We start from the raw sequence: 13,188 nt of genomic DNA on the forward strand, positions 1-13,188 counted from the left end.
ACACACAGATACACATGCCCGCCAAACACACTGACATCACACGCACAAATCCATTCACCCACGTGCCCAAACGTGTGAACACCCTCGCAATACGACAGCACGCTCACACACCTACAACAATTGAACCCACGCGCGCACACCATCTCCGTCCTGTGAACGAGGGCACACACGGCGGACAACAAGCCCTGTAGGGCCTGGAGAGTTTGTCGGCGCCACTGTGGGAACGTTGGCTGAGGAGGGAGCCCACTCAGACTGCTACGCTACGCCAGCGATCAGGTGGTTTCGGGGGCGGCTCGGAGCCCTGAAGCGTCGAGTGCGCCGGTCCCGAGGGGGGGGTCCGGGGGAATGACGTGACGCAAGAGGGAGACACTGTGAGCCACCGTGACAACGCGCCTCTCACTCCCTCCTCAAACAAATGGAATGAAAATAAGTCTGGAGATGGGATGGGAGTGTCGAATGGGATGCAACCGCACGCACACACGCACGCACGCACGCACGCACGCACGCACGCACACGCAGACAGACCCGCACACATTGACAGCCAGATTAGATTTGAGATTCGAGAGCCGGTGAGTGGGGTTGAAATTGAACACATCACATACATCTGAGGCTGGCTTATTAGATTGTAGAGATGGTGTCTGTTTGTGTGTGTGTGTGTGTGTGTGTGTGTGTGTGTGTGTGTGTGTGCCTGTCTGTGTGTTTGTGTGTCAGTGTGTGTGTGTGTGTGTGTGTGTGTGTGTGTGTGTGTGTGTGTGTGTGTGTGTGTGTGTGTATGTGTGTGTGTGTGTATGCTGCTGTTTGTGTAGAAATCCCTAAAAAAGAGGTTGAAGCACGACTGTAATCTTGAACGAACTGGATGACCTTTGAGCTTCAAGGCCTCCATGATGATGACAAACATCACTTCACTTATTAGATGAAGGTTCAAAGCATTCATAGCGGACAATTGACTGTTGCGCTACATCGGGCAGTGGTTCCTCTATGTTTTGTGCCGTTCAATTTCACTGTGCAGCTACCCTGAAGGCTGGATATTTGATCCGCCTCTCTGTTTCCCCTCACAGGTTCTGCCCTCGATTTCAGTGTGCAGTCCAACACAAAATGGCAGCTTCATTGATCACTCACCTTTCGAATTAAGAACTAATTATAGAAAGGGCGTCAATGCCTGCTTTGGCTTCCAGTGAGTAATACGTCAATGTCAAACACTGTGAGAGCTATTCTTTTCCAAACAAAAACGTGTTTCCTCGATGCGGCACAATATGGAAATTCTGTGTTTAAACTATAAAGCAACAGCCTTGCAACACATCAACGTATAAAGGGTTGAAAATGCCCTTCTACTGGGCGAGGACACTTGCCCAGTAGATTTAGTTGACAGGGCTAAATAAATCTATTCAACCATTGTAAAATAACAATAGCGCAAAACAACCAGGGGAAAATACACTTTTCGTAGCCGTGACACATACAGCCACCCACAGACACACAGAAAGCTACACACGCGCCGTTGTGCAACGTTTAAACAAACTATTAAATTGGATCATCGATAATTCAGGAGTGTACCATCTCAATGGGAAGCTTCCTGCTGTGGAAGCTCTCCCAGTGGGCATCAGAGAGGAGAGGAAGCTGCCGGCTCGCCCCTCCCAGGTCCACTGCACCCCCCTTGGGCCGAGTGATGGGCTTACCCTGCCTCCGACCGAACAGCGATGGATGACATATAACAGCCTCATATCCCCGTGAACACTGCCTATATGCTCTACACTACCATGGGAGATTCAGTGTAAGTCCGTCAATTGAATAGCTTGGGAGGAATCAATGAAGGAAAGCAAGACTTAGACATGCAGAGAGCCAGGATATAAGCCCCTAAACATCACACTCGAAACACCGGGCTGACCTTTGGCAGATGCCATGCAGGAAATAGGTGATGTTGTGTGTGTGTGTGTGTGCGTGCGTGTGTGCGCATGCTATGCACATATGTAATTGTTCTTTTGCAATGGGAATATTAGGACTCTTTAGTCATCATTAAAAATCCATCACAAATTTCTCTTCTCTTATTTCTCTTATTATTTACTATTAAGTTGTTTAGCAACTTGCTGTGATTCTTTTGATGCAGGCTGTTTAAGGGGCTGTAGGTAAGGGTTAAAGCGCTATTTTTTTGTGTAATTAGTTTAATGCTACAAAACAAGACCTCTTAGAAGAGCTTAACAGGGTATGTCACACGAAGCTTCCATCACAAGACACAATGGTTTCTAATGGGTTAATAAGACGCAGTTTGGTTCATTACATTACAGTAATGGGACTCTCTCTCCACGGCAACACATTAACATGAGGGCTATACGATTCTGTGACGCTTCCTTGTTTTCTCTGAATGACGTTAACCATTTTCTTGTTCTATTACTTTTCAGCACGGTATGTATCCAAGGCAATTAATCCAAGGTGTGTCTGCTTTAATAGTCATGTACATGCAACCTAGTTTAATATATTTGGCTTTCTGTAAAGCCAAAAAGCAATGAATAATAGTCTACATTATGTTACACCCAAAGACATTTACACAAAGCAATTTCTCCCATGACTTATATGAATTGGAAATATCTGAAAAGGCAGTAGCAGCTGAATATGAACAATACAAGTAAGGCCATTATATTTGTCCTCTTATGGAAACCGATAGACAAGTCAGACATTCAGCCAGCACACAGAAAAACAGTGTCAGTCAGTGAGTCAGTGAGTCATTTTGTCAGTCATTGAGTAGGTCAATCAGTGAGTCAGTCAGCCGTTGAATAGAGGGGTGTAGTAAAGGTAACAATGGCTTGGTTAAAAAACACACACCTGGGGAGTTGCGCCATAGGGGCACAAATAAGTGTGTGTGTGTGTGCGTGCGTGTGCGTGTGTGTGTGTGTGTGTGTGTTTGTGTGCATGTGTGTGTGTGTGTGTATGTGTGTGTGTGTGTGTGTGTGTGTGTGTGTGTGCGTGCGTGTGTGTGTGTGTGTGTGTAGTCCAGGGCTTTACTAGTCACCCAGGAGGTTTTCCACCTGGCTGGCCCATGGGGCGACTTCATACTAAAGTTGAACACTAATAATAGCACCAGGGATATATAAAGACGATCATTACTAGGTGTTTAAGAGTTTAGGCATGTCGTCTTTTCTGTGAAATGTAATTTTCCATTGTTGAATAAGACAATTCGTTCGACTTTGGCCCCTAGTCATTCTGCCCATGTGGACTACGCCCGTTCAAACCAACAGTGATTAAGGAGGCCATGACAGATCTTCCCGGCTCAGTGTTGACAGCAAAGATTTAGCGCCAACAAATGACACCGGGAAGGAACGGCTATCCACCTAATCCACTTTCCACTCCCAGCTATTATCATGGACTGCAGTGGGATTCAATCAACATTATTCAATCAACAATTCTTTCATCAGTGTCTTAACTCCTCCATCTGCCATTTGTCTGAAAGGGCCAGTGAGCATCCAGTAATACATGGAACAAAGGGTGTGTGTCTGTGTGTGTGTGTGCACGCGTGAGCATGTGTGTGTGTGTGTGTGTGTGTTCAATATCTCAAGACCATGGAGCTTTGGAGGGCCACACATTGTGTCAGCCTGTGGCGCTATTATACTCTATTCCTATTTTATTTTTTTTGCTAATATACATCGATAAAAAAAATGCTGATCTGAAGTTATATACAAACAGAGATAACTGTGAGTTCTGATTGGATGAATAATCTGATGAATCCTGAACAATGTGGACATGAGAACTGTTAGACCCATGAAGATGACATCATTCAGTGATTCAACCGGGGCGGGAGAAAGGAGGACAAGGTGATTCCACTGACTGCTATTTTCACCCCTTCCCGGGATGTGTTAAGTGGAAGCGTGTATTTAAATGGAGGTAATGGTGTGAGTTCATGGTCGCCTCTGACTCATCTCGTTATGTCTGGGTCGTGACTTCTGTGATTACCGACAAGACACAGGCCTGCGAGATTCACACAAACACTTGAAGGTTTCTGATCAGTCCGTCAGTCACACAACAACATAACACAACACAACCACAGAGTAAGGAGGGCCCACTCGGACATGTCACTCAGAAAAACAATCACACGGTGAGTAAAGCAAGGAGGAAAGTGTTGGTTAAAGTATGGCGCATGTGTGAGGGAGTAAGTGAGGGAGTGAGTGTGAGACCACGAGAGAGAGAGCAAGAGAGAGAGAGAACGAGAGAGAGGAGAAAAGAGAGATGGGGGGGGGGGGGGGGTGAATTGCGAGCCTGAAATTCAAGCTCAAATACAACAGCATCAGTGTGCTGTCCATGGTGCTGAATTCTCCTGGCTATTGCACTTAAGATTAAACTGTACATTGACTTTTTCCTTCACTGAGTCAATACGGAAACACAACACACGACTAAACAAACAAAAGATAAGCATGGTCATGCTGGAGTCAACTGACATGTTACGCAATAAAGTAAAGAAAACTGTGTTTGCATAACACACCAACTTTCGCAGCCAACACCAGCAGCACAAAGGATATGGCCACTCTGTGATCTTCTTCGCATACTTCCTGACCACGTTGTCCTCCCCGAAGATGAAGAGGGAGCGGTTGACGGTGAGGCAGTTCTGCCGGACGGGGATAGGGTTGTACAGGGCCATGGTGCGGGCCCGCTGCGCTTTAGTCTGCTTGAAGGCGGGCGAGATGCCCCCCGTGGACACGGTCGCTCCATCCCGATTCCGGTTGCGCTCGGAGCCGCCGTCCCCGGAGCCAAGCAAGCCCGGAACATCGTCCCCGAACCGGGCCATTCTGCCCCGATCAAAGGGAGACAAAAACGAAACGAGGGTGGGTGGGGGGGGGAGGGGGAAGCAGAGGGGTTAGCTCCCGCGGGAAAGGAGGAGCGCACGGTGGGTACTTTTGCACGCGTTGACGGCGGTATAGGGGGGGTATCGGTAGTTAGTCCATCCTTATTTATGTGGTAGGAAAGCCCATGATCGTTGTAATGTATAAAAAACAAAAAAAGTGAGAGTCTAAAAGACCTTCACGCCTTCGGTTGGCTATGTCACGTCATGGATCTCATCGGGCAAAACGCTATCCAGGGTGAAAAATACGGAACGCAACACGTCGTTCACCAAACCGCTTCGGGTGTAAACAGTCAATCAACTGGGAACTCTGGGAAACACCGTGAGTCAAACGATCATAAAGTTTTCTTAAATGAAACGTAAAAAAAAACAAAAAAACATAGGATCCGTTCTCCGCTGATTGATAATCCAACGCGCACTTTTTGTAGTGCTCACCAAACCAAAGCCCGCAACAGGTCGCGTCGGCAGCCGGCGGCGCTTCACTCTGGTGGGCACACAGATACCATCCCTATGACGCCGAGGAGGACCGCGTTAATACACATCAGGAGAGGGAATTCACTCAAAACTGTTCACTTTCCGTCTCCCCTACCTCTCTTTGCAACACCCACCGCCCCAAAATAAAAAAAAATGGATAATTCTATTAGTCGCTTAAATTCATGACGACAAAACTTTTCCTCGCGATTTCAACGAAGGTTTTTACTCCTTTTTCCTGTTCCGATTCCGCATCCATTTCCTTTAAACAACTCCATCAGTTTGCCACGGGTGAAACTATTTGAAACGTCTCGTCGCGGCAGAAGGCTTTTCCGCAATGAGCAGTGAGAAGGCAAGAGAAGCCCTAATGCGACCCCAGCAGCTCTCGCACGCACACGCACACACACACACACACACACACACACACACACACACACACACACACACACACACACACACACACACACACACACACACACAATGGCACATTAAATATGCCCCTATAGCCCATCCCCAACCCCTATTATGTGTAGATTGAGCAAACATATCCCACACAAGGGAAAACTGCGGCATTAATCACATAAAGACAGAACATGGAGTGTGTTGAACCTGCGGTCTCAAAGCGGCAGTGTCCATAATCAACACGTTTGATGATTGTTCTCTGGCCGCGTTAGGTTCTATATTTATCTTTCTGTAATGTCACGCGTCAAACCAAAGGGAGAGACCACCTGCTGCGCTCTGTTTGCTTCCAGAAAGACAAAAGGTGTGCTTCAGCCTATTTTGTGGTTAATTGTACGAAGGAACAGCTAGGCTAAATATTTCTAATAATACATTAAGAAATATGCAGTGAAAATGATGTCGGGGGAATTTGATCTGTTTCACTATAAAATGAATAGGCTAAAGAAACTTAAGAAATGGAGGATTTCTGATAAATACATTTTGTTTGGATAAAGTAGAGCTGCTCATTTCCATATAAGTGGTCAGAGCTATTAATGATGCCCTCATTAGGTGAGGCTGCCCTTATGGCTTTTGAAGTTCAACGGGAAAGTCTTCCATGATGAACATAATTGGAGGTCTGGCCCTTTGCCCGTGTTTTTCATTACTTCCATGTAAAAAAAATATAAATCTTCCAACGTGAATTTCATTTTACTCATTAAAAGCTCACAGGTGGAGAGGGAAAGTGAGAGAGGGAAAGTGAGAGAGAAAGAGATAGAGAGAGGGAGGGACGGGGATAGACAGAGAGAGAAAGGAGAGGGGGAGAGTAAGAGGGAGGGAGAGGGAGGAGAGAAAGGGAGAGAGTGAGAGAGTGAGAGTAGGATAGAGAGTGAGGGAGAGGGAGAGAAAGGGTGAGAGTAGGAGAGAGAGTGAGGGAGATGGAGAGAGAGAGAGAGAGAGAGAGAGAGAGAGAGAGAGAGAGAGAGAGAGAGAGAGGGATATGAGTGCAGGGATAAGATGGATCTAGAAACTTCACTGATAGCCTAGAGGATAATGGAGTCACTGATCAATGGCGTGCGCCCCCAGGCTCATTAAAATTCAAACTTAAAAATAGAAGGACGGACGAGTTACAAAGCTCACGCCATGCTGTCATTCGTCATGTCAAAATCAAAAAGACGAGGTGGATTTCTGTGGCAAAAGACACAGAAAAATGTATCTATTTTCTATCTTATTTTCTTTTACTATGTCTGAAGGCGCCCGTTCCTGTGTGAAACGCGTCAGTGGTGGCCAACGGTATGACGTCATCGGTTGCGTGGCGTGAGAACGTGAGCTCTCGGCAGGTGTGGTGGTGAAGAGGAGCGTGTTGAAACCACTGCGTCGCTCATCAGAAGGGAGACGAGGAGAGGCGCAGGATCCTGATGTAACATTTAACACTTCCTACTTTCTACTTCTTCGAAGAAAAAACAAAAAGTACGCCTTCACTCCTCATGCGTCCAGATGGTGGCATGATTTACAAGTTACTTATTGTGTCAGTTAGGTATTATATCCAAATGGAATATTAAGACCAGGTCACCGTTTTTTCTACCTGGTTAAGGTAGAAAATATTTTTTTAACTGAATAAAAAAATGATGTGTTAAGCCAGGGGTCATGCAAGTTGAACATCATGCGTAGGCCTACTGGCAGCAGTCATTGATTGCGAATGTCCTGCTTCAAATGCCTGATTGTGATTTTCTTATACCTTAAAATGTGCACACACACGTGCACAAACACACACACACACGCACACGCACACACACGCACACACACACACACACACACACACACACACAGAAACAATCACTCTCGATGCGCCAGAGGACAACGTGTATAACACGTGCCGTGTTCGGCTGTAATCAAAAAGGCTAACTCTCCTCAACCCACGAGTCAGTTGATCAGCGAGTTCACAGAACCAAGGGCCCGCGGCAGTCATTCCACCTCCTGTATTGAAATCTATTGGACGGTACCACTATCGCAGTGCTGCGCGGAATGATCCAATTAGAAAGGGACGCGGTATGATCCAATTAGAGGGAGACGTCTCAACGACCGTCGGTATTGGCATAGAGAGATATGAACAAGATGCATCCCGCCGCGAACCGAGATGAACTCAGTGGATCTAATGAGAGAGAGTATAAAGATTTTCTCGATTAATGGATTTCACCACATTTTACGATCATGGATCTATTTAGAAAAATCTGTTCATAAAAATAATACATTTCAGTACGTAATGAACGTTTTCTCTTTTCAATTATGGATTCAATAAGAAAAACATTCCTCGCAATGTTGTTTCCTTAAACCCTGACTCGAATGGTACCTTGGGACATGGAGGAGTAATTAGAACAGCCAGCGCAATGGGCCCTTAGCTCTCAGAGAGAAGTCACGAATCCCTGATCCGCTAATAAGCAGCGCAACGTCGAGGTGTGAACAAAGACTTATATTTAAGGACAGAAGGCGTAAACAGAGCAGTTGGAGCAAAGCGAGGCTCTAGACTCGAGGCCGTTGACCCAACTTCCCCATTGGTGGCTCTCTGACCATTTCTATTTAATAATCCTAATTAAAAAATCAACAAGGGGTTCTTTTACAGGCAATTTCCTTCCATCACAGATCAAAAAACTAATTATTGTGGTGAGATAATTTCAGCTGGGTAATGAGCTGATATTATCAGCCTATTATCTCTGTCTTCATTCACGATTATTCTACAACCCAAATCCACCCCCTTTTCAAAATATATTCACCGCCTTCATCCTCTTTTAATCGCCGGTGCCATTATGGCAAGGCCCACTTAAAACATCCCGATCTGAACTTAACTGCGGTGAGTGACAATGAAAAAAATAAGAAAGAAAATGCGTCAGGAGTCTTTTGGTATATTAGAGTGCGAGTGTATTGATGTATGGCCTGCAGCAGCATCATCCGCACTGTGCTCACAGATACTCGCGTGACGTGTGACAGACAGCATGCTATAAATACCACCATGCATGTCAACTAGTGCACCGAGTTAGAGACCAGAATAGTTTCTCCACCGTGGCTCCTCCAGTGGTTAGAAGGGGAGAGAGATGGGGGAGGAGAGAGAGAGAGAGAGAGAGAGAGAGAGAGAGATGGGGGGATAGAGAGAGATGGAGGGAGAGAGGCGGGTAGAGAGAGTTGGAAGGAGAGAGAGAGAGATGGGGGGATAGAGAGGGAGGGATAAAGAGGGGGGAGAGAGAGGGAGGTAGAGAGAGTTGGAAGGAGAGAGCGATGGATGGGGGAGAGAGTGATGGGGAGGCAGAGAAATAGTGAAAGAGACAGATGGGGAGAGGGAGAGAGACAGAATGAGAGAGAGAGAGAGAGAGAGAGAGAGAGAGAGAGAGAGAGAGAGAGAGAGAGAGAGAGAGAGAGAGATGGAGTGTGAGAGAGAGAGAGAGGGAGAGAGTGAATTGGGAGAGAGAATTGGGGGAGGGATCAGGAGAGCAACAGGGAGGGAGTGATTTGGAGGGAGAGAGCTATTGGGAGGGAGAGAGATTGGAAGAAGCAGAGAGTGATTGGGAGAGAAAGAAGATGTTGGGACTGTCAAATCAATACGAAAAAAAATGAAAAGGGCAAACAAATAATGAGGCAAAAGGTGGGTCAGTTTGAGGAGGAGGAAGTAAGAGGAGGAAGAATGGTGTTTGTGGAGGGGGGGGGGGGGTCTCGGTCCTCTTCTTCCATTTCTGTTTCCTTTCCGCCTTCTCCCTATCCTTCTTCCCGCCAAAATCTCCTCAGCACCTGTTCTTTAGTTTGGTTAGCTTCATGCTACACCACTGCTCAGCATGGAGCTAAATGGCATGCTAATTGAAACTCAGGTTCACTTTGGGCATCATTATCCCAGCAGCATACCAAACATGTTTAATAAAAAAATTCCCTTGCCTTTCACCTTTGCTTAATTCTGTTGAATTTGATTAAATGAAAATATAGTTTTTATATTTATGTCTGCCCAATCTGCACTTCTTTTTTTCTTGCTCTTTTGAGTAGCTGAGGTGATGGTTGGTGTGTCAAATAATGGCCTTCATCATACCTGTTTATTAGCCATTTATTAACCGCTGTGACCAACTGTGTATCACAGTAATTGTAATAAGGGCTGTACTAATAAACTTGCGTGTAACACCAATTAGGATTAAGAACCATTAAGAGCCTGATTAACACTTTCTCGTAAAATACAGCTTTACGAGAAGTCAACAACGGAAAATTTGTGAGTAGAATGTGTGCATTTTCTAGGCCCACATTGTCATCCCTGTTCTCGCTGGAAAACATAGGAAACGTGACAACCGCAAACACACAATCATGACACACATGTCAGATATGGCTGCAGTTTTATCGGTATAACACATTATATTGTTATTGTCATTAAATTAGTTAAAATGAATACAATTATGTTTTCAACCAAAAATAATGGATCTACTAAATTAACCTATATTAAAACAAAGACAGCAACAACTGTAGTATGTTAAACAAGCACTGAAGCCAGAATCCTCCACTACCCAGGAGGATTCTGGGTAGTGGATTGCAGCAGACGATTCCGGCACTTCCAGGTGTTTCAAAGCTTGCCTGGGCATGACACAAACACCATAGAGAGCATTCCCATCATCGCCACACCAACATCAGTGAAGTGTTTCCATTTTTGTGGCCGATTTTTATGGTTCAACTCATCTGGATTTTTCTTTTGGAGAGCTTATGAGTAGTTTCCATAGCGACAAGATGAGCCTATGTTCTCATTAGGCTTCCAGACAAGGGATGTAAACATGGAATACATCGTCGTGGCAATAGAGGTTTTAATATAGTCAAGGACTAAATGCGATGCAATGCACATTTATGATGATGGCATCAAGCTCAATGAACACAGCCCTCAACCTGGTTGTCAAGGAAGAAAGTCAACATTTTAACGTAAATTAAGTTGAAGTTGAATGGAAACAAGTTATGATAAAATAAGGTTTGGCATATAAAATCCATACAAAATGAAAAATAAAGAATGTAAATATAGTTTAATTAGCAATATGACACAAAAAACACACAAAACACATGTGCAATCTCAACAACTGTAATATTCTGGAAAACTCTAAGCTCTATGGTTGTAAGAGGTTGTTGCTGTTCGTCTCCCATCATCACTTCAGTTGTGAAGCATCAAAATAACTAAGTCATGCTTGAGCTTCCCTCGAGGAATATTTGGCTGGCATACACCCATGCTGGTTTCAAGGCCACAAGCACGGAATACATGCTCTATCTGGTCGTTATACCGCTGTTATACTCAACAACCTCTTGCTCACTCACGGGAGAAAATACAATCAAGCCAAGGTCCTTCCAGACCACTTCATCGGATCCCTTTCCATCCCATTTTACATCAACTCAAAGTGTGCGCATGACAAAATACACATCCGGCAAACAGATATACACTATGCAGATACTTTGTGTACGGGCAACCAGGTGTCAGCGAACGGAAACCCTCCAGGACAAAGTAACAACATTTCTTTGCATTTTTTATGACAACGCCCCAAAAATACACCTCCAGTTGGGTCAGTGTGTCATGGTGGGCCGGCCCGGGGATCTGAAACCGAGGACCAGGCAGAGGGAGAAGGGGGGCAGCGGTTAAGGGGCCGACGTGATGGAAGATGGGCCGAAGCAGAGCTATTGATGTGGGGAGATGAAGGGGCCGGCTGGGGGACTGGGCTAAATTTAGCTTCATTGAGATGGTAATGTCTGTGGCACATAATAGGTCTGTGTGTGTGTGTGTGTTGGTGTCGGTGTGTGTGTTTTTCCACTGTGTACCTGTGTCCGCATGTGCGAGGGTCTGTCTACCCCTGTGTTTTGTGTGTGTTTGTGTGTGTACGTGTGTGTGTGTGTGTGTGTGCTCTTGACTCTGTGTGCATGTGTGTGTTGATAAACTTCATTAAAATGTTTATTTTTAACCGTGATATTTACCTTGCTAAAGAAAGTCTTGGTTCTGATGACATGAGTTCAGCAGAAGCAGTGCAACAGTCTTTACATTAGGTACATCTGTCAGATTCTTCCTTCATCCTCTCTCCCTCTCCTTCTTTCTCTTACCCACACTCTCACGCTCTCTTTAGTTTGCCTCTCTCCCTCTCCTGCCCCCCCCCCTCACTCTCTCTCTCTCTCTCTCTCTCTCTCTCTCTGCCCAACCCAGATTCCTGCATTTGAATGTTGTCTTCTTCACACTTGTTTCCTAGCAACCAAACCAACGTGCCCCCTATTTTCAGCCCCATGAAGCTGTCACCATAACCCTAGATTTTATGGATAACCTACATAAATCACCGCAGGGAGCTGAATTATGACTGTTGTCTCGAGACAAACGACAGCGTGTATGGGCACGTTGTTAACCTGCTTTCTACCATAGCGCTGCTTCAGTGCAACAGGTCTGAATTAAAAAACAACTGCAGTCCGTTGCTAAGCTGCAAAAAAAATAAGACAAGAGAGACTACTACATTGATGTGGTGAGTTCTGGTGCTTCAATTTTAATATGTTATGCAATATTATGTTTTTGATATACTTTGTATCATAAAATCAATTTTCTTAAGAATTATGTGTTCTGGGTGTATTATTCGTTTTGCGCAGGGAGTTATACAATGAAATAAAACTGCAAACAGGGATAATCAACGTGTCTAGGCCAACTTTCATTTATATGCAACATGACAGTTTATCTAGAACTAAACATGCCCCCGTATGCATCACCTATAGTAAAGATGATACATACGGGGGCATGTGTAGATGGTAGGTAAAGAGGGATGCAGATGGTTGAGCGATTATCACCATCTTGTGGTAGATCATAATTACTACACTAGTAAAACAGATTTGATTAACTGTTGTACACCAGTTAAACAAATTGGACAAAATATTACATTTTATAGATATAGATTCATCTTTATCTTGACGCTCTATGACATTTTAACTCTCTGAGTTGTCGCTTAGAAAGCCGTCATTCACCACCTGAAGATGATTCAAAACTCCAACTTCATACTACATCATTCACATCAAATAAAATAAGTTGCATTCCACCTTAAGGAGGCATCTGCGATGTCAAGTAAGATAGGGGAGGGGGGGGGGGGGGGGGGGGGGCAGGTCTCACTGAACTGTAATGACGGTGAGCTGGCAGTTTATTTATATATGTTTTAAATTGAACAATCCAACTGAGTGTCCAAGCAATCATATGTCTCTGTGTGGTGGTGAATGGAATGTGAGAGATCTCTCCGGCCGCAGAGCAGATCCATACCGACCATAAATCCCCTTCTCCGCTGGCCCTCTAGGGTGGTCGGGTTAGTGGAAATATATGCTTCGGTCTGGTTGGTCCCAGTCTTAATCTCCCCGTAATTGAAGACTTTGAATCCAGATGAACAACTATTAATGGCCAAATGTCTTTAGTGACTTATTGACACAATTATCAGTAGGCCTAGTTAAAAAAA

At 45.0% G+C, this 13,188-nt stretch overlaps 1 protein-coding gene across 1 annotated transcript in view; it reads right to left on the bottom strand.

The window, feature by feature from the left end:
• cacna1ea (calcium channel, voltage-dependent, R type, alpha 1E subunit a) overlaps window positions 1-13,188 on the bottom strand; it is a gene marked incomplete at both ends in the record, with an annotated part of 81,696 nt that overhangs the window by 52,474 nt on the left and 16,034 nt on the right. Inside the window, 1 exon segment of the mRNA XM_079740055.1 lies at window positions 4,494-4,769. Coding sequence (XP_079596181.1) covers window positions 4,494-4,769 — 276 coding nt within the window.

Source organism: Pollachius pollachius, assembly GCF_949987615.1.
Source record: "Pollachius pollachius genome assembly, chromosome: 7".
Classification (NCBI taxonomy): domain Eukaryota; kingdom Metazoa; phylum Chordata; class Actinopteri; order Gadiformes; family Gadidae; genus Pollachius; species Pollachius pollachius.